The sequence below is a fragment of the Gopherus evgoodei genome, chromosome 8 (genome assembly GCF_007399415.2).
Source record: "Gopherus evgoodei ecotype Sinaloan lineage chromosome 8, rGopEvg1_v1.p, whole genome shotgun sequence".
Classification (NCBI taxonomy): domain Eukaryota; kingdom Metazoa; phylum Chordata; order Testudines; family Testudinidae; genus Gopherus; species Gopherus evgoodei.
Genome location: NC_044329.1, coordinates 12,427,280 through 12,449,405, shown reverse-complemented (window position 1 = coordinate 12,449,405; position 22,126 = coordinate 12,427,280). Strand labels below are relative to the sequence as shown.

Below are 22,126 nucleotides of genomic sequence, written 5' to 3'. Positions count from 1 at the left end.
TGTGCTACAGACTCTGCATGTGCCATGAGACTGATGCCATGGTGAGCAAAGGTGTGCACAGGCATGCTTGTTCTCAGATGACATAGGTAGAGATGTTCTTATGGATGAGGTTGTTAGACCATGTCCTTTTTGTAATGGAGATCCATACAGAAGAATAGAGAGATAGACAAGAAAAGGGAGAGTGGGCTAGAGAACCTTGGGATGTAGACTACATGACCTAATAGATATTTGCCATCACTTAACAGCTATGATTCTAGCACTTTTCAATTTCCTTTTCAGCAAATTTCCTCTACTGAAATGTCCACTTCTCTGTTCCCGGAATTCTAACAGGACTTTGTTTTTAACCTCCTCCAAGTATTGAATCAGCTTCAACCAAAAGCTCTACACTTCCAAGGGGATCAGGTCGGCATCAGAGATTGGCCGGGGGAGGCAAGAGGGGTGTTGTTTAGTAGTATAAATAGCAATCTCTAAGCAAAGGCGAATAATGTTTTCTTTCAAAACTTAAGAATCATAGAGGAAAGACACTGCCAAACATTTTGATACACAGGTTGCCAAAGGCAGTTGTTTTCCTCATAAAGAAATTTCAGTTTGATGTTTGCTTCAATCCAGAACAAAAAGAAGGGCACATATTTAAATATACAATATATAAATCACTTCTTTATATTATTAAAAAAAAAAAAAAAAGACCAGCTTTCCCTTCTACAAAGTAGGTGCTTTCCAGTTGTCCTGAGGTAACACCAATGCCCCGAGATGTTTTATAACTTTGTAGCTTACAAAGCAAGGGACTGGCAGTAAAGCCCATCTCATCTCAATACCAGAAAGATGCAGTCATATTGGAGGAAGTTCAGATAAGAGCCACAGAACTGATGGAACAGCTGATTAAAGAGCTTAATATGTATAGCATGGCTAAGCAGTGAAAAAAAGAGTACTGGAGGACCATCTACAATCTGGGAAGGACACAAACATGCCAAGGGAGGGAATAATTATTTTGGGGACTGCAAAGGGATATCACTAGAAATAACAGAATCAAATTTAGAAAGGAAATAGGCTGAATATTGGGAAAATTTCCTGGCAGTGAGATCAATTACGCTGAGGAATAGTTTTCCCAAGAGAAATAATGGATGCCTCGCTGACTGGGACAAACAGTTAGAAAATGAACTGTGGGTAGCAATCATGCACTTGCAACGGGCTGGACTAGATAATTTAATAGGTCTTCTCCATTTCTGTGGTTCTGTTATCTCCCTCTATCCCTATTTAACAATTTATTTTTAATATTGAAAAAAACATCATGCCATTAGCAAACGGCCGTGATTGTCCTCCTGCATTCAGAGCCTTTGAAAAGCATAATAATTGTTTGAGCACAGGGGCTCTACGTCTGTAATTACCTCACTTTCAAGTGGTTGTTTTGTTTGTCTAGGCTGTTATTTACAATTCAGATCCTGGAAGCTCGCTGTCACTATGAAAATTCATGGACATTAATTCATTGGTAAAGAGCGAGCAAATGGAGAGCATGGGGCAAATGTAAATACATGATGTCTCCCCGTTACCATGGGCAAGGAAGCTTTCAGAAGCAGCCTGTGACACACTGTGCTGTTGGTAGCCAATTAGAGAAGGTGGGGGGAGGGGAAAGGTCAGGTTTGATGTGTCACTATTAGAGACACAAAGGCTCCTGAACACTTTCAGTCTAGGTAATCTGTGAATCATACTCAAGGTTTGCTAAGTGATGTGGCTAGAGCAGAAAGAAAGAAAGAAAGAAAGAGTATTGAAAAGTTCCTTATGGCCAATTCACTCCTAGGAACTGACCTTTGCCTCCTAGGTTATTGCCTTCCTCTTGAGGCCCCGTCTGGCTGTGGCTTGTGGAAAGTCAGGAGGCTGAGTAAACACTCACTGTCAAGTGAGATTAGATTCCATTAGCATTTTCTGTTTTACAGCAGAGACAATACATTTCCTCCAAAAAATAGTGACCCTCCCCTCCGCAAGACACAGCCATGGAGACAGCATCAGACTGTCACTCCAACCACAGATACTTCGGGCTGACAAAAACTGCAGTGCTTACATTCAGCACAAGACAAATGTTAGCTGGTATCACTTGGCAACAGCACCATCTTTCCAGGCTGCCGAGGGAATTTTGATCAGTAACCTCTGCATGTGCATCTGACATTTAACCAGCGGCACAGAAGTTCAGATGAGCAGCTTACACATTAGGGACCAAATCCTGCCCTCACCAGTGGAGCAATGAAAAACAGAGGATGCCTGCTGCATTTTTTGCTCCAGGGATGCTGCTGGTCAGGGCTGGCTGAGAGGTGTCCTTTGCTGAGCAGGAATAACATGTGCACCCGTTGTTTGCTAGTTAGCAGTTTATGGCAACTGGTACAGGGATGAGCATGCCACCTGACTCTCAGACCCAGCCCTTGTGGGGACCTGAGCTGTGTTTTAGGTGGGGCAAGCTTTCTGCATCTCTCATTGTACATAGCAGCAGAGGGCAGGATTGAACCTGGCACCTGTAAAGATGTCAGAGCAAATTCAACTTTGAGTTCCCCACATGCACGTCCATTGAGCTGAGCCATTGTAAATGGATAGGTCTTGAGTGGGCTGAGACAGAATATTAATGAGAGCAGAGCTTGGCTCATCAGCTACTGGAAATCCAGGAAATCAGGTGGGCTCAGGACGGAATCAGAGCTGCATCTCTGTTTACCTTACTCAGTGTCACAGACAGTGCGTGACAAAAGGCTTGAACCATAAACAAAGTCTTGTGGGAGGAGAACAGTTATTTTTTACTCTGCACTGCATTGGAAGAGCAAACAGAGGAGTGCTGCAGTTCTTCAGCTTGGGAACTGAGCCTGAATTCAGGTGTCAGTCCTGAGTGCTGGAGTCCTGGACATGCACCAGCATGATGACTGTAAGGAAGTAACTTGACACTTGGGCTACTTTTTCCTCCCTCTCCCCTCAGTCTGTGGCTGCCTTTGTTTGTGCAGGTTTTTACTTTCCCTTTGAAATTCCTGAAGTGTACAGTACTTAGCGTTTCTCTAGAGAGGGATGGGGAGGTTACAAGTATTGGAACTTCAGGAGAGTGACAATCCTAGAAGCTTGGGGGCAGTTTTGACCTCTTGGTGACTAGGCTTATTTCTGAAGCTTTGTCATTTGCACAAAGAAAGTTTCTCTTGTTTTGAACAAAGTTCTCCAAAATACACTGGCAACTAAAGGCAAATATTTGACTTCTATGAATAAACAACATATAGGATGGTGCAGTGAGCAAGATCTAGAGTATATTGGCATAACTTTTGAGATGGGTTCCCCCCGGGATGCCACCTGGAACTGGGGTACCACTGAGCCTACCTGACCCACCAACCTGGGCTCCCTTTAGGCTGTACTGCTGTGACAGGACCTCAAGTGCCCTTCAGCACACATGCAGGTGGGGACACACCCAGCTGCAGCTACATACAGATGCTGAGATCAGCTCTGCATAGGAAGGCTTCAGGTAAACAGGGAGGGATAGCTCAGTGGTTTGAGCATTGGCCTGCTAAACCCAGGGCTGTGAGCTCAATCCTTGAGGAGGGCCATTTGGGGATTGGTCCTGCTTTGAGCAGGGGGTTAGACTACATGATCTCTTGAGGTCCCTTCCAACCCTAATATTCTATGAATTACCCATCTACTCAAGTGCACCCACCCCTCTGGAGGTTAAACCCAAAATTATAGTGCCTTGCACTGCACAGAAATTCGCTCCTTCCTCAATGTGGAGAGTGAATATACAGCTTTTTGCCCCATGTTATAACTCCCATACATGGGTTTGTGATAAAGCAGAAAGAAATGTATTAACTACAAAAGATAGATTTTAAGTGATCATAAGGGAGAGCTAACAGATCAAAGCAGATAACCTAGCAAATAAACAAAAATGGAGTCTGAACTTAATATACTAAAGAGATTGGCTGTGAGTAGCAAATTCTCACCTTAAATATTGATTCAAGCAGACTGCTGGCTCTTCAGGGGAAAGCTGCATTTGCATGCAGCGTAAAAACCCCAGGTGTTTCTTTCACAGGCTAAAATTTCCTTTTAGACTGGGTCAGCACTTCCCCCTACTTCAGTCCTTGTTCCTCAGTTGTTTCCAAGAGTCTTCTTTGGGCGAGGAGTCAGTGGAGAACCACAATGATGTCAATCCTCTGCCTTAAATAGCTTTTGCATATGGCAGGAACCCTTTGTATCCAAGCTTGGTTCCCACACCCGGTCAGTGGAAAAACACTGGTATTCCAAGATGGTGTCAAGTACTAGGTGACTTGGTCACATGTCCCTATAAGGTCACAGCAGTCGTGAGCTGAAGGCTTCTTACAGTGTCCTCAGGAAGGCTTCCTGGTGGGAGATTAGCTTCTTCTAAGATCTGTTTTTCTCCCTAATGATCCATTGACTTGAATGGGCCCTTCCCAGCCAGCTATCTAGTCTCACAGTCTTTTGCCTAGTGGGCGTTCCACAGGTGTAAACACATTTGTACTAGATACATAGACAACATTCCTAACTTCAGATACAAAAATGATACATGCATACAAATAGGATAATCATATGCAGTAAATCATAACCTTTCCAATGCTATCTCACATGACCTATCTTGCATAAAATACATCATGATTATGCCATGTGCCTATCATAATAATATTGTTATGAAGAATATGGGGAGTAGTGTCAAATCTATCAAAGACAGTGGAACTATGCCAGCATACACCAGCTGAGGTTCTAGCCCAATATTAGTTCAGTACTTCAGTGTATTTCCTACGTTGTGTCCTTGAGTCTGTTTTAGATTAACAGTCAATTTTATGAGGCATCCCTGATTTTAGTAGCTCATTATCCTAGCTATGCAAACAGTTTTACATGCACAGTTCTTAAGTAAATGCATATTTTGCTCCTATTATTGTAATGGTGGGTAACTTCCTCACTGCGTAATCCTGCAGCCCAAACTCATGCAGAACTCCTCTTGATTTCAATAGAACTAGGGTGCCCATATTTCCCAAAGGAAAAATGGGACACTCCCTGGGGCTAACCTGAGCCCTCCCTCCTCCCCTGCACAGGGCTGGCCCGAGTCACTCGCCCAGGGCAATCCCCCAGCCTGCACAGGCTGGTGGCACTGCTTGCTCAAGCCCTGTCTGCCCCCAGTCTGAGCCCTGCCCCCCCCCAGGGGCTGGCCTTACCGCTCCCCACCCCCGAAGGGAAGTTGGCAAAAACAAACAGGACAAATGCCCACTTTTGCTAAAAAAGTCAGGATGGCCAGGACAGCGCTTCAAAAAGGGACTGTCCCAGCAAAAACAGGACATAAATAGAACATATGAATCAGAACTGCAGGAGTGAACCCAGGGGAAAACATACCAGATAATCTTTTGATTTGTACAATGTTTATAGCACATATGATCCAGATCCTCAGCTGGTATAAACAGGCATAGCCCTACTACAGTCGATGGAGCTACACTGGTTTGCACTAGCTGACAACCTGGCCTGTTAGTTGGATACACTCCTCACTTTTTGCCTGCCAAGCCTTTACTGTGGTCCTTATATATCCACATATAATAAAATCTTTTGCACTTCTATTGCATTTTTCATCCACAGATCACAGAGCACTTTACAGACATTAACTCTTTCATTATGTCTGTCACAATAGCCATCGCGTTAAATTAAGCAAATCTGTTGACCACAGTGGTTGTAAAGGTAATTCCCAAAACCAAAACTGGGTAAATTGATAAAGCAAGTTACCCCGCCCCGCCTTGCCCTGCTCCCACCCCCACGGATGTTAGTTACTGAATCCTTTCATTCAGATCAGCAGCATGGCTTAAAGATTATGCCACAGCAAGTACTGAAAGTTAATCTTGAGTAAGTGTACCAGGATTTGGGTCCAGGTGGTCGACTGGAACTTCCTAGTTCCTACATCTTTTGGACACTCTGGACTGAAGCACGGGGAAGCTCTAAGAGCTTTCTCCTGAATTCAAGTTACTGAACTTTGACTTCAGTGGTAAAGGTAAAGATCAAACTTCCTGTTATTTTATGTTCAGCAGAAGGTGGCAAAGAAAATCCCAAATAAACCAAAGCCTGAAAAATTGTGTACAAAATGTGGATAAAATAGAGTCTGTAAATGTGTTATAGATTAAAGCAAAGGGTCTGGCAAGCATTCAGTGACCAGCATGTCTGTTCACTGTGCACACCTTTCTGTTTGGGGTCTTCACTTGCCCAAGAGTGGAGGGAAGAATCCAATGGCGGATAGTGGCATAACTGCCCCACAGCTTGGGTACAAAAGGAGCAGCAATGTGTGTCTGTTTCCTGGTCATCAGCAGCAATCAGTGTGGGGATCTTTGCATAGGAGTCATTACTGGGTCCATATCTTGGCCATGCCCTCTGAACGTCCATGGTTCTCATCAGAGAAAGCCTGCAGAGCAACCTCTCCATGGATGCTGGAGGCACAGCCTAATAGGAGCAGAGAATCCACTGCCCCAGAGCATGGGTGGGAGGAAGAAAACCCAGGAAAGTCCCTTCCCCCTAACATTCTCCATGCAGGGGACTGCTATGATATGGCTGCCTGTTCACAACGGGAGCAGATGATGCTGCCAGAAGTGTTCCAGACCTCAGAGGGGACAAATAGGGATTGGTTGTGGAGATAGCCATGGCCTCTTTTGCTCTTGCAAGCTGGCTAGTGTCTGGAGGGCTATACTGGGAGAGCACATGCTACACGTGTTCTGTGGGTGTAGGATCTGCCACTGGTGAGCAGGCTGCCCCTGTGTCCCTGGATGCATTGTGCCTTCTGGCCTCTGCACGCATAATGACTCCAGCTACAGCCACTTACACAGTGCTCCTGGCCCTCTCCCTCCTGCAAGGTTTTGGCTCCCAGAGCCAGAACTGAAGCCTTTTACCTCTGTCCCTGTTCTCTGAATATCTCTTTTGCTAGACCAGGAGCCTGTTGATGGCTCCTATTCTGCAGGCCTGACTTACTCAAAACCACTTGGGCATATCCGAATCACAGCATCATGCATCCAAGCATAAGGTGAACAGACAAATGAGGATAAAAAGAAGAGTGTCTTTGTACAGCACCTAACATGGTGGGGTCCTGGGGCATGGTTAAGGGTTTCTAGGCACTACGATAAAACAGTCATAATAATACTTGGGATTTCTCTGAGCAACAGAGAAGGGACAGCATCTAGAGAGCCACCTTCGGTCAGCTGACTCTTCAGTAGCACTGCCAAGCAGCTGGGTTTTTTCTCAGAGTCCACTCAGAAAGTGGAAACTCTTTCTTGTGTTTCTTCAGGTTAGAAATCTCTGCTACATGGTGACGAGGCGGGAGAAAATGAAACACTCCATTTGCAAACTTCAGGAGCAGATCTTTCATCTCCAGATGCAACTGATCAAGAAGGATCTTTATCCAGGTAGGTACTTCTGCTAATGGCTTGGGAGTACCTGTAATCACAGATGCTTCCAGTTCCATCATATAATATGAAACACTCATATCCAAACCTGCACAGGTAGAAGCAAAAGCATCACCAGATTAGATCTTTCCTTTCTTTTTTTATGTTGATAAACATGTGGTTGAGCTATCTTGTGGAAAATAAAGCAAATTATAGACACTTGGGAGCTTATGCTCTGCCCAGAGTAGGCTTGTGATAGAGCACAGGACTTGGGGTGAGGACCTGGGTTCAAGCCTCTGTTCCACCACAGACTCACTCTGCCACCCTGGACAAGTCATCTAGGCCTCAGTTCTGCCCTCTCATAAAAGTCAGTAAGAGTTTCACCCTTTAAGTGAGGGCAGAATTGGGATCTTATCTTCTCTGAGTCTCAGGAAATATCTGCACTAGAGTTGGCGGGGTACATTCCAATTCAAGAAGACATACCCAGGCTAGCTCTGATCGAGCTATGTGCTAAGAACAGAGTATAGCGGTGGTAGCGTGAGGGGGATAGCCACCCCGAGTCTGATCCCATCTGAGACCATAGGTGTGTGCTCAGGGCAGCTAGCCCCTCCTGGTGCTTTCACTGCAACTGCTATGCTCCTGTTTTTAGCACACTAGCTTGATATCTGCTCATGCTGGAATTTACATCTCCAGTGAATACACACTCTCAGTTTCCCCAACTGCAAAATGCGGGGAGGGAGGAAGAGAATGATACCTCCTCCTCCTTCCTCACTTGCTTTGAAATCAACAGGTGATAAAGCACTGTGCATTTTGAGTATTCTGATTATTACCGTTTTATTAAGACAAGGGAAGAGTAAATTTCCTACCCTGACTCTGCTGACAGGCTGAGATGGTGGTTTTCACTGACCCTATACAAAATAGATCTGTATCACCTCTGGGTAGTAAACGCTAATCATTTTGCTGGATAGTTAAATTAGGACATCAGTCTGGCCTGCAGTGAGATGCTGTGGCTGGAGCACATTGTTCCTTTCCAATTCCTCCTCATCCTGTTTGGATGGTGATTACAAATGCTGGGTGCAAAGCTAGAGAGGTTGGTGTTTTTAGTTGTGGCATCTGGCTCATTGGCATGTTTTAGTAGCAGTTGCATTGACTTCTTTTCAGTTGCCTCTGGCTCTGTTAAGAATCAAAGGTGAAGCTGCCGATGGAATGTCTTTTGCTCCTAGATGCCGTCTCATTTTAACACTGATTGTCTGTAATTCCTCGGCTATATGTATCTATTAGTGGAGAACATCATGCACACAGTACGGGAAGCATTTGGCTGCATTTCATTAAATAGCGAATATAGAATTAATTTCTTTCTTTTTTTCTTTGATTATTTTTTTTTAAACATGCAGTGGTTGACCCCACATCTCATAAATTCCTCTTCCCTTTTTTCAATGGCAGTACAAGACTCAAAAACCAAGGCTGCATAACAGTTCTTCCAGAAACAGCATCTGGCTCTTTGGCAGACTCCTCCGCCAGTTGTTGTGTTTGTGGCTTTGGAGTTGCTTCTGAAGCCATCACGTGTTTGGGGTTTCGTAGGAACTGTCTGGACTGCACTTTCCCTTACCAAAGTTTCCTTTGACTCAAGTTTTGAGCCTGAGAAATGTAGTGTTGAAAAGTTTGTGACTTTGATTCCGTGCAAATTTTTCTTGGTAGCCTGACTCAGGCTGCTCTGTAGTGCAGAGAAGAAGGTCCAGTAATCATGTACAGTATGGCCTAGTCAGAGATGGGTCCAAGCCACAAAAAGTCTGATACTGGGTGAGGCTGACCAGCCATGACGCTGATTATGTTCAGTGGAAATTACAGGTGTTCAGCGCTTCTCAGAATAGGACCTACCTTTTGGAGCCAGATCAAAACTATCCCAGAGTTGTGGGGAAGTTGTGCCCTGAGTCTTTGATTGGGGCCTGTTTTACATCGAGGGCCTGATTAGTAGAGGTACTGAGTGTTGAGCACTTGCTGATCCCATGGGACAGACTGATAACCTTTATTGAAAGATACCTTAACTCCATAAGTGATCACATGGCAATTAGTGAAGCTACTTGTTGACATTGTGAATAAGAGTAGAAGAATCATAGGGTTAGAAGGGACCACAAAGGTCATCTAGTCCAGTGGTTCTCAACTAGGGGTAAACGTACCCTTCAGGGTACCCAGAGGTCTTCCAGTGGGTACATCAACTCATCTAGATATTTACCTAGTTTTGCAACAGGCTACATAAAAAGCATCAGCGAAGTCAGTACAAACTAACATTTCATATACACAATGACTTGTTTATACTGCTCTATATACTATTCACTGAAATATAAGTACACTATTTATATTCCAGTTTATTTTATAATTACATAGTAAAAATGAGAACATAGGCAGTTTTTCAGGAATAGTGTGCTGTGACACTTTTGTATTTTTATGTCTGATTTTGTAAGCAAGTAATTTTTAAGTGAGGCAAAACTTGGGGGTACGCAAGACAAATCAGACTCCTGAAGGGGGTACAGTAGTTGGAGAAACACTGATCTAGTCTAACCCTATGCCAAGATGCAGGATTTGTCATGTCTAAACCATCCAAGAGAGATGGCTCTCCAGCCTCCTTTTGAAAACCTCCAGCTTTCCCGACCTCCCTTGATAGTCTGTTCCACTGTCCTACTGTTCTTACAGTTAGGAAGTTTTTCTAGAGATTTAATCCAGCTTCTTGACTTTATTTTGAGTTGTGGGTCATAAGCATCCCTCTGAAGTTAGGTGCTTATCTACAGAGCGCAGGGTATTCTGACCAGAAGGGTTGCTTTGAACCTTTACCTACTTTGAAAGTAACAAGATTTCCATGGGACAGCATTTGAAGTCCAGAAATAAGAACTGCTCTGAATGACTTGAAGGAATGAGGAATTTTACTGCTGTAAAATTGTAAGTGTTCAAGCTTGTATCTGAGCAGTATTTATTGTTTGGTTTAAATAAATGGGAATAACTTTCAAATGGACACTTCATCATGATTTTATTTCCATGGGGGAAATTAAGCCAGTCTGAACAGTAAGCCATGAGATGCCGATCTCCACAGCTTTGTTCAGCTAAGGAGAATGAAGGATAGTGCCAAAATGAAGCTCTAATAAGTGAGTTGAATAAATCAGTGATAATAGCTTCCCTCAAGAGAGGTCAAGTGCTTCCCCATGTAGCTAGGATGGTTCGTAGTACAGAGAGGATTGGAGTTCAAAGTTGTTAGTTCTGAGACCATTTATTTGCATATTCTCCTACTACACAGGTTGGCACACGGTAGCTCAGACATCTGTATGCTTCCCTGAGACCTCCCAGGCTAAGCTTTGTTTCTGACAGTAGGACAGCCTTTTGTAGTGTTACGAGCCAGATCAGTAGAGTTGCTTCATGTGACAGTAACTACTCTCCATTTCATTGTGGTGCAAGAGAGGCACCGTTTTAGGGTCCAATCCTGTAAAATGCTGTTGGCCTCCATAAATTGCTGAGCTGCTGTCAACCACAGGGGCAGTGGAGGATTATCAGCCCTTGGTAGGACCAGCCTCTTGGAAAAATTGTTGTTGAATTTTATGGCACGAAATGATTTGAAAGTGGAGGAGAACATTTGTCTCCTAATATTTCCTCACCAGTATTTCCTCCCCTCTGACACTTGATTTCATTGGCCGACATATCAATAACTTTTGGGGAGGAAGCAAGAAATCCGTATCACTCTTCTCGATTGAATGCAGTTCTTAATTATTATGGTGCATGGCAATTAATCAACACAACCTGGTGGAGATACCCCATAGGCACGTTTGGCATGCTGTATTTTTGGAAGGGTCTCCTACTAAAACTCATAACTGCATCTGTATTTTCCTTTCATTGATGAACGATCATTTAGGCAGGAGGTTCTTATTAAAACTGTTGGGAATTGCCCAGGTAAAACTACCCCTCTTCTATCTCACATATATATCTTGCATGAAATGTAAAGTTGACTCCTGACTGGGAAATGAGGCTGTTATTTTGACAGGCTCCTTTTGAAAAGGTAACATTCATATTTCTGTTTAGAACCATTGTGATGTCTAAACAAAGTCATATTTTTATTTGTAAGTCAAGTGAAAAATGTGTCTGTTTGTAACTTCCCCAGTCTTCTGGAGTTACTTGGACTGTAGTATCTCGGCCTCGTGGCTGAGGGGTGAAAACATTATCTAAGTTATATCAGTGTTTATTTGTTTATTCTTTCTTTCTTTCTTTCTGTCTTTCTTTCTGTCTTTCAGTAAGTCCATTGCTCATGAAAGATCCTGGATTGGCAATCCTGGAAATGTAAATCTTCTCTTAATCCAGACCCTCAGATATTCTCAGGCAGCTGTAATGCAAATTCCACCACTATATTTCAACCTAGAGAGACTACCTCTAGGGAGAGAGGAGACTTCAGCCTCCATGGCCTCTCTGCTAAGGCTGCTAACAAATCTGATGGTGGTTTATATGAAGCTGATACCTTCCACCGATCACTGCATAGATCTCTTAGAATTATTGCTCAGTTGTCATTTTACAGCCATCACATAGTAATAACTTTTGGTCAGTGCCAACTTGGGTCAGCTTCAAGCTGATGATCAGATTACGGAAAGCTAGAAATCATATTTACAATTCCTTCAGCCATCCAGGCTCCTACTTTTGCTTTTAGGGCCCTGTTCTTTCCCCACTGCCGGTAGTAGGAGATTTAGCATGAGCTTCTGCAGGTGAAGATTATATATATAAAAAGCTTTGAGTATTTCACTTAGTAATTGTTCTTTTCAGAGGGTACATCTTAATCCTGTTCCCCCAAGAAGAATAAATCCAGTACATATGCAAAACCATTTAGTTTATATTGATTTTTAGTTGAATGTCCAAATAGCTGTGATTTATCTTCCTGCTTTTCAGTAGGCAGTTTTCAATAGCCACGTCTCTCCCACTGGGTTTACTTGGCTTTTTTGCAGTGTTTAGGTATTAGAGTTTTGTTTTTTCATTGTTATACAGTGTAAGCAAGGGTAGTTGTTATATCCAAAAGATCAAATCAAGACAGGTCTGCTTAAAAATGCTCCCAATAAGATCTTTGTCAAACTTGTTTTGCGACCTTATACCAGCTGTGGAAGAGTAGGTTGATAAGCACTTTGCATTTGCCTGTAGTTTACATTGCAAATTTGCATTATACAACAAGCTGTAAAGTTTGGAACTGCCTCAGTCTTTTGGGGTGTTCATATGTAGGGGTTTGGTTTATAAACACTGCATTCTCAGGACTGAAATCTTGGTGCCCAAAGCCCTTGATCCAGCAAAGCACTTAAGCAAGTGCTTAATTTTAAGTAAATGAGCAATCCAGTGATTTCAGTGGAACCACGTGTGTTTAAAGTTCAGTTTCTGCTTAAGTGCTTTGCTGGATCAAAGCCCAAATTTCTTCTTTATACAGTCTCTGAGACTGAAAACCTTTCCTTAATCTTGAGCTCTGTAGTGTCCACTTGCCCAAAATGGCAGTACACCGATCTCCTGTGCAACTCTTGACCCAGATTTGCACTAGAGCTTGGTATTGTTTCACAGAAGGTGATTAGCAAGGATTCTTCCAGCTCTTAATTTCATCCTTATCTCTGTGCTCCTGAATGCTCCAAAGTGTTCATCATCAAGTTCCCTGGTTACGTGAGCTCACATTTCTTTTTATTTGAAAAAAAAAAACAGAACAAACTGGGAAGAGAACGAAGGGAAAGAAAAGTGACCCCAAAAGAAAAGGAAGAGATGGTAGAAAAAGTAGTCCTGAGAAGAAAGAAAAAAGGAAACCAGGGAACGACTCAGTCTTGGGACAGCTGGGTAAGTCTGACTATGAGAACGCAGCACTGCAATATACTGAGTGCAGAGGCCAAAGTCACAGACTTAAAGGAATTCCAAAGGCTTCCCTTATTAATTTATTTTGGGGGTGGGGGAGTGTTAAATGTAGTGCTTAATGCCACAGATAGCCCTAGAGACTAGGCTCTCTTGCTTAGCCACAGTGGAGTTACATCACGGGCATTAACTGTGTCAGCTTCCTTATACTGATTCTGCCCTGTTCTGGAGGGACCGAAGTACACTAACCCTCACCCTGACACTGTAGATGGGGTCCTTTGTCTGTAGACTGTCAGCTAGTGGCACAAAAGCTTATGAAGTACTCAGCTATGAGGCTGAAGGGTTGAACTTCAGCTGGAAAAATGCATTTGAATATTGCAATGAGAAATAGTGATTTTACTTTCTGGTAATGTAATCTGACTTCTCCACTCTAGTATAGTGTTCATTCTCTGCATAGTCTGCAACATACATCCTGCTGCTGCATGTGAGTAAACTGCATGGGCCATGTGTTTTAGTTCAGTGCATGCTGCTCTGTTCTTCTGTGCACCCTCCATCACAGGAATTAGTTCAGCCAAGTGGCTGCTGCTGGCAGTCCCAGACCAGCCAGGAGATGGATGCAAAATGGCACTGCTTTCTCAGCACTATTTCCAGTCTTTTTCCATGGCAGAAGCATAAAGGGCCTGATTCTGCCCCCATTACTGTGATTCTGTGCATTATGTTGATATGTAACACATCTCCAAGCCCCCCATCAAATATGACCCTCTGCTACATAGCAGGGGGAAAGACCTAAAGAGAAAGGGCTTTTTCAACAATTCCCTTAGCAACCACAAATGATTTCTTGTAGAATTTGATCTCTTTTCTACTTTCTGATGTTGATTAAGTGACAGTTTTAATTCTAACCCCCCTTGTGTCAGATTACTGTGCCCAGGTGCAGAAGCTTGACTTGAGCACCAGCAAGCAAGGGATTAATTCTATGTTCAGCTCTCCCACAGGTGTAATGGCCTACCACTGGAACTGACAGCCTAATCAGCAGTTCAGAGGAAAGCCAGGGAACACTATAAAAATAACTCCCTGGGCCTGGGAGGGGGAAAGAACTTCTGGGGGAGGGGTTTGGAGTGGGGGCAAGGGCTTTCACCTGTCTTTCTTCTCCCTTTTCTGTTAATATAAAATCCTGTTTTGTTTCTTCTTACAATTTGTTAAGTCTGAAACTGAAGCTTCAGAGGAAGAATTTTACTTAATGAAGGACATTCTCTGTTACTATTTAGATCAGCTGTCCTGTTCTGCTAGCTTAGAATGACCCAAAAGTCCTTCCCTTGAGAGAGCTCCCATGATGCCTTGACATGTTGTGAAAAGCCCCCTGTAAATTTTAGTTATTGTCTGCAACACTCATTTTTTTCCCCCCTTAAGCATATCCTACACCTACAGCAGCAACTGATTTAAATCAAATAATTAATTCTGTGCTGATACCTGGCAGAAATGTGTTCTTACTCCTTGTAAAATGGAGATACTGGGCCACGTGTCCTGCCATCATTTAAAAAAAAAAAGTGTTGAAATCTTTAAAACAATGCATGATACAAACCTCCTCACAAGAATAACAACTGTAGACATGAATTGCTTCCTCCACAACACAGTCCCACTGACCTCTCCGTAATGCATCTGTATTTTCCTTTTAAAAAAGAGAAAAAAAAATCCACATCCAAAATCTGCTCTTCTCTCATCCATTTTATAAGCAAGACTAATGTTTTTTGTTATTTCTTTACAATTTATTGAGAGAGTATTAACAAGTTCACAAACCCTTGCCATGTAAATATCTGAAACCAGACAATCATTACAACAGGGAGCTTTTCGTTAGAGACATTTTGCAGGAATATACTCAGCAGATCTTTCTATTTAACAGGGTGTTACCATAATACACAGTGAGCATCATTACAACTGCTCACATGAGTGAGACCAGATTTTAATGTAGAATTCCAGTGGGTTTCAGTCATAGCAATTAGAACAATGCAGAAGTGTCCCTTCCCATACATTTTAAAGGTACTTATCTGTCTACTTTTAAAAATTCTGAGTAGTGGTGACCTCCAGCTCTTCTCTTGAGAGACTATTCCACATGCAGGCAAAGCTCAGTACTAGGAAGCTTTTCAACGAAATTCTTCCCTCTTTTACTTCTAGTTAGTCCTCTTTGTGCTACTCCAAATAATTCACTCCTTTCAAGTATGGCTCTAATGCCTGCGCCCTTCTGTTATCACTTAATCATACACATTTAGCTGCTTTAAACATTCCTCATCAGTCAATCCCTCCAACCCGCTGATCGTTCTTGCTCCAGTTTAGCCAGTCTCTTTTGTACCTAATGAATGCAGTCTACCCGGTGTCCAGTGGGAAAATCCATCTACAGCAGCAATGGCAGGATATGACTCAAGGCAAAAGAACTCTATAGCATGGACTTTACTAGGCGTGATTTTGAAGATCAGTAGGTCCATGTTGCACGGACCTGGTTTTTTACAGCACAGACTTATCACACTTTCACTTTTCTCCAAGAAATTAAATAGCATAATCCAGTAATTGTCTCCAGGTGCAAATCTCGTTCTCTATAAGGATTTACCAAATTCTTAGGATCAGATAAAATTAGTCCAGTCCGTTGCAGTAATATGAACATGAAAAGTAACAGCTTAAGAATAGGAGTGTCTACAGTGTTATTTCAGAGCTGCTGGGAATAGATTAAAATCGCTCTCTGTTTAATGACATCACATGTGATATAGACATTTATCACTGCCTGTCTTTAGAAATTTGGCTAAATCATAAGTAAATACTCATAACAACAGCAGACCAAATCCTGAGGTTCTTACGCAGTCCTTAGCCCAATTTTTTACTGACTTCAATGAGAGGTTAGACTAAGTGAAGACTTCAGCCCAGCATTTGAAACCTCAAAGTCAATATGAAATGCTGTCAGCACTGTTCCTGTTTTGATGTGTGTGCAATGGCTGTACAACTGCATGTTAAAGTCAATCAGCCTTTTTAAATTTGAGGAAGGATTCTGTACTAATATTTGCTTAGTCCAAGCTCAGAGGTACTTCTGCGATAGCATCTGAGCCACAGGCAGTCAAAATGAATGATCCAAGGCAGATATTTATTTGAGGAAGCTAATACTATATCTAATATAGAGCAGTTGACATATACTACACATTAAACCTTGGGTCTTACCTTATGACTTAATGGATTGCTTACCAGCATGACCAGTTGGTCTCTCCTCTATACTCTGCCCCATAGCAAGAGAACTAAGGGGCCACTCCAGTATAAGAATACTGAATACATCTACAGCACTCAAAGGAAACTTTTCTTCATGCAATATATAATCAGCCTTCAAAATGCACTGCCACGGATGGGGGAGTCGGATAATATATGAAAAGAGTTCTCATTTTTATGACCATTAATAACTTTTATAGTTATGCATCTCTGGTGAGGAATATCGTACACATGCTTCAGGGTACTCATGGAGCATCTGAAGGATCAGGCAGGAGTTTTTTTCCCACTCTGTCCGTCATTTCCAAAAATGATGAGAGATCTCATGGGGGATGGGGTTTGACTTCTGAAGCATTGGATGCTAGCTAGTAACAGAGGCCAGATGATCTGAGCTGTGTGGCAAATCCTACTCATCCTATTGTATATCTCGGGTAGGTGGTATGCTCTTTGGGGCAAGGCCCATGTCTTTGTGTCTGTGCTATGAAACATACTTTTGGGGCTCTCTAGAATTATTAATCATAAGCATGATCACCAGTTTTCACTTATTCTGGTTCTGATAATGTTACATTCACACTGGTGGGATCCTAACCAGCTATCAGTGCCCATATAGTTGAAGAAGAAAATTAGAATAACTGTTTAAGAAGCTAAAACATAGTATGTAGAACCAGTGATGTTGTTTGTGTTTTCCCAGCAAAGGGGAAGGCAAGAATCCAGCCAAAGACCTTCCTTACCTAACTACCCATATAAAGATTATGCCAGGAGGGTGTTTCTACCCCAGCCCTCATGTAAGTGTTCTGTCTAGGGCTCTCATCAACCCAAAGCAGCAGCCTGTAGAAATAGAGTTCTCATAGCTGAATTCATCCAGCCCTTCATCTGCTGCCCATTCTTCAGAGTTTCCCACATGTGTTAGCACTATAGCTGAAAGAACTGTAATAATCCTGTGTGGCCAGATACCAGGGTGTTTCAGTCCTGTTCTCCCCAATCACCCAGCCTTCACAATCCTCTCAGCCTTGCTGGTTAAGTTCTGTGTGTAGTTTGTCTTGAACACCATATAATCTGCCCTAACACACTGTAGGTCTTTGTCCCCCCTTCTAGTGGCTATACCACACATAGAGAAATATAATTTGGCTGTTGGGCCTAGTCCTTTATGCAGTCAATGCTCATGCTTTTTGATCCAAACATCCAAGGTTCAGTCCTCATAGAAGTCCGATCTGGGGGCAATGTTCTAAGTGGTGGACAGTGTAGGTGACATAACCTTATTCCCAGATTCTGGACCTTAGCGTCCAAAATTTGGGGGTTAGCATGAAAACCTCCAAGCTTAGTTACCAGCTTGGACCTGGTACTGCTGCCACCACCCAAAAAATTAGAGTGTTTTGGGGCACTCTGGTCCCCCTGAAAAAACCTTCCCTGGGGACCACAAGACCCAAATCCCTTGAGTCTCACAACAAAGGGAGATAATCCTGATTCCCTTCCCCCCTCCAGGTGCTCCTGGAGAGATACACAGACACAAGCTCTGTGAAACTACGCAGAGTGAGTCCCCCTCTCCGTTCCCAATCCTGGAACAAAAGCACTTTCCTCTTCACCCAGAGGAAATGCCAAATCAGGCTAGCAATCCAACACACAGCTCTCCCCTGATTTCTTCCTCCCACCAATTCCCTGGTGAGTACAGACTTAATTTCCCTGAAGTAAAGAAAAACTCCAACAGGTCTTAAAAGAAAGCTTTATATAAAAAGAAAGAAAAAATACAAATGTTCTCTCTGTATTAAGATGATACAACACAGGGTCAATTGCTTAAAAGAATATTGAATAAACAGCCTTATTCAAAAAGAATACAAATCAAAGCACTTCAGCACTTACATTCATGCAAATACCAAAGAAAAGAAACCATAGAACTTACTATCTGATCTCTTTGTCCTTACACTTAGAAACAGAAGACTAGAAAATAGAACTACTTCTCCAAAGCTCAGAGACAGCAGGCAAGCAGACAAAAGACTCAGAGACACAATTCCCTCCACCCCAAGTTGAAAAAATCCAGTTTCCTGATTGGTTCTCTGGTCAGGTGTTTCAGGTGAAAGAGACATTAACCCTTAGCTATCTGTTTATGACACGCCCCCCAAATTGCAGACAGTGGGGAAGCTCACTGGCGGCAATTTCCTTCTAGAACTTGAAAATAAACAGATTAATACAACACATGCACCTTTACATATACTACTAAGTATATAACTAACAGACTTTTACATTTTAAGAACACTTTTTAACTACTGGATTCTGGGAAACTCTCACGGGAGAGTGCATCAGCAACTTTGTTAGAAGCTCCTGTGATGTGTTGAATTTCAAAATCAAAATTTTGGAGAGCTAAACTCCAACGAAGAAGTTTCTTGTTGTTCCCCTTGGCAGTATGAAGCCACTTTAGTGCAGCATGGTCAGTTTGTAGTTGGAACCGCCGTCCCCAAACATATGGGCGTAGCTTTTCCAGGGCGTACACAATGGCATAGCATTCCTTTTCACTGACTGACCAGTGACTTTCCCTCTCAGACAGTTTCTTGCTGAGAAACACGACAGGATGGAAGTTGTGATCTGTTGCTTCCTGCATGAGCACTGCTCCTATACCACGCTCAGATGCATCCGTGGTTACTAGGAATGGCTTGTCAAAGTCCGGGGCCCTGAGCACAGGGTCCGACATGAGCGTTGCCTTAAGCTGGGTAAAGGCTTTTTGACACTCATCAGTCCACTTAACGGCATTTGGCTGGGTCTTTTTGGTTAGGTCGGTCAATGGGGCAGCGATTTGGCTGTAGTGTGGTACAAATCGCCTGTAGTATCCGGCCAAGCCTAAGAAGGATTGGACCTGTTTCTTTGACCTTGGGACAGGCCACTTTTGGATAGCATCCACCTTGGCCTGTAGGGGGTTTATGGTTCCTCGACCCACCTGGTGCCCCAGATAAGTCACTCTGTTTTGGCCTATTTGACACTTTTTGGCCTTAACAGTTAGTCCTGCCTGCCTGATGCGCTCAAAGACCTTTTCCAGGTGGAGTAGGTGTTCGGGCCAGGAGTCTGAAAAAATGGCCACATCATCGAGGTAGGCAACTGCAAATTCTCCCAGTCCAGCTAGTAGACCATCTACCAGCCTCTGGAAGGTGGCGGGTGCATTTCGAAGGCCGAAAGGAAGGACATTGAATTCATACACCCCCGCATGGGTGACGAATGCTGACCTCTCCTTGGCAGGTTCATCTAGCGGTACTTGCCAGTACCCCTTGGTTAAGTCTATTGTAGAGATGAACTGGGCACGTCCCAACTTTTCCAATAGCTCATCAGTACGTGGCATCGGATAGTTGTCCGGACGAGTTACAGCATTTAGCTTACGGTAGTCCACGCAAAAGCGTATTTCCCCATCTGGTTTGGGTACCAGAACCACTGGAGATGCCCATGCACTGGTAGATGGGCGGATTATACCCATCTGTAGCATGTTCTGGATCTCCCGTTCTATAGCAGCTTGGGCATGAGGAGACACCCGGTAGGGTGGGGTTCTGATTGGGTGAGCATTACCTGTATCAATGGAGTGGTATGCCCGTTCAGTCCGTCCTGGGGTGGCTGAGAATAATGGGGCGAAGCTAGTGCACAGCTGCTTGATTTGTTGCCGCTGCAGACGTTCCAGGGTGGTTGAGAGGTTTTCCTCTTCCACGCCACCGTCTTTTTTTCCGTCGTAGTAGACACCGTCAGGCCACTCAGCATCATCTCCCTGGACTGTAAACTGACAAACCTGTAAGTCTCTGGAATAGAAAGGCTTGAGAGAATTAACATGGTACACTTTAGGCTTTAGTGAGGAATTGGGAAATGCTATGAGGTAGTTTACAGCTCCCAGGCGCTCTTGGACCGTGAATGGCCCTTCCCATGATGCTTCCATCTTATGGGCCTGTTGCGCCTTCAAGACCATAACCTGGTCTCCTACCTTGAAGGAACGTTCTCTGGCATGTCTGTCATACCAGGCCTTTTGCTCTTCTTGAGCATCCTTTAGGTTCTCTCTAGCAAGGGCTAAAGAGTGTCGGAGGGTGCTTTGTAGGTTGCTTACAAAGTCCAGAATGTTAGTTCCTGGAGAAGGCGTAAACCCCTCCCATTGCTGCTTCACCAACTGTAATGGCCCCTTAACCTCGTGACCATACACAAGTTCAAATGGTGAAAACCCTAAACTGGGATGTGGTACAGCCCTGAAGGCAAACAGCAACTGCTGCAACACTAGGTCCCAATTATTGGAGAATTCGTTGATGAATTTTCTTATCATGGCCCCCAAAGTTCCATTGAACCTTTCCACCAAGCCATTGGTTTGATGGTGGTACGGGGTGGCAACCAAGTGATTCACCCCATGAGTTTCCCACAGTTTTTCCATGGTCCCTGCCAGGAAATTAGACCCTGAATCTGTAAGGATGTCAGAGGGCCAACCTACCCTGGCAAAGATGTCTGTTAGGGCCAGGCACACAGTGTTAGCCCTGGTGTTGCCTAGAGCTACTGCTTCTGGCCATCGGGTAGCAAAGTCCACTAAAGTCAGTACGTACTGCTTTCCTCTGGGCGTCTTTTTTGGAAAAGGGCCCAGAATATCCACAGCTACTCGCTGAAATGGGACCTCAATTATGGGGAGTGGCTGGAGAGGGGCCTTGACCTGGTCTTGAGGCTTTCCCACTCTTTGGCATACCTCACAAGACCGGACATACTTGGCAACGTCCTTGCCCATCCCCTCCCAGTGGAAGGACTTCCCCAACCGGTCCTTGGTTCGGTTCACCCCAGCATGGCCACTGGGATGATCATGGGCTAAGCTTAAGAGCTTCTCCCGGTACTTAGTTGGAACCACCAACTGTTTTTGCGGCTGCCATTCTTCCCGGTGTCCACCAGAAAGAATTTCCTTGTATAAAAGTCCTTGGTCTATAACAAACCGGGATCGATTAGAAGAGCTGAGAGGCGGTGGGGTGCTCCGTGCCGCCGCCCACGCTTTCTGAAGGCTGTCATCTGCTTCCTGCTCAGCCTGGAACTGTTCCCTTGAGGCTGGGGTCACCAGTTCTTCCTCAGACTGTGGACTTGGGCTTGGTCCCTCTGGAAGCGATGTAGGTGATGGGGTTGTTTCCGTTGCTGGTGAACCGCTCTCCGCTGGTGCACCTGAGGGTATTTCAGGCTCTGGCTGAGCCTTTTGGGTATGGCTGTTTTTTGCTTCTGCCAGTTTTGGCTCGCTGATGCCCTCTGGCGTTGAGTTTGAAGATGTGGTTGCACTTGCTGGTGCTGGTTGCTGTTCCAGTTCCGGGCCTGGGACTGGAGGTGCTGTGGCTGTTTCAGTGGTAGGCATGGAATCCGGGTCCACTACCTCTGTTTGGGTCTCTGGTAACACAGACGGGGCCTCTGTGGACGGCTCAGGAACAGGAATGGGTCTGGAAGCTTGCCTGGTTTGGCTACGGGTAACCATTCCCACTCTCTTGGCCCGCCTCACCTGGTTGGCCAAGTCTTCCCCCAGTAGCATGGGGATAGGATAATTGTCATAGACTGCAAAAGTCCACATTCCTGACCAGCCTTTGTACTGGACAGGCAGTTGAGCTGTAGGCAAGTCTACAGCTTGTGACATGAAGGGGTAAATTGTAACTTTGGCCTTTGGGTTGATGAATTTGGGGTCAACGAAGGATTGGTGGATAGCTGACACTTGTGCC

General features: G+C 44.0%; 1 protein-coding gene across 9 annotated transcripts in view; it reads left to right on the top strand.

The window, feature by feature from the left end:
• Positions 1-22,126, top strand: part of JADE2 (jade family PHD finger 2) — a 144,829-nt gene that overhangs the window by 114,302 nt on the left and 8,401 nt on the right. For 8 of the 9 annotated variants that reach the window (XM_030573632.1, XM_030573628.1, XM_030573631.1 and 5 more), the window contains 2 exons: positions 7,271-7,388; positions 13,068-13,196. In XM_030573632.1, coding sequence (XP_030429492.1) covers positions 7,271-7,388; positions 13,068-13,196 — 247 coding nt within the window. The remainder of the gene's footprint in view (positions 1-7,270; positions 7,389-13,067; positions 13,197-22,126) is intronic. The other variant, XM_030573633.1, reaches the window with a different exon arrangement.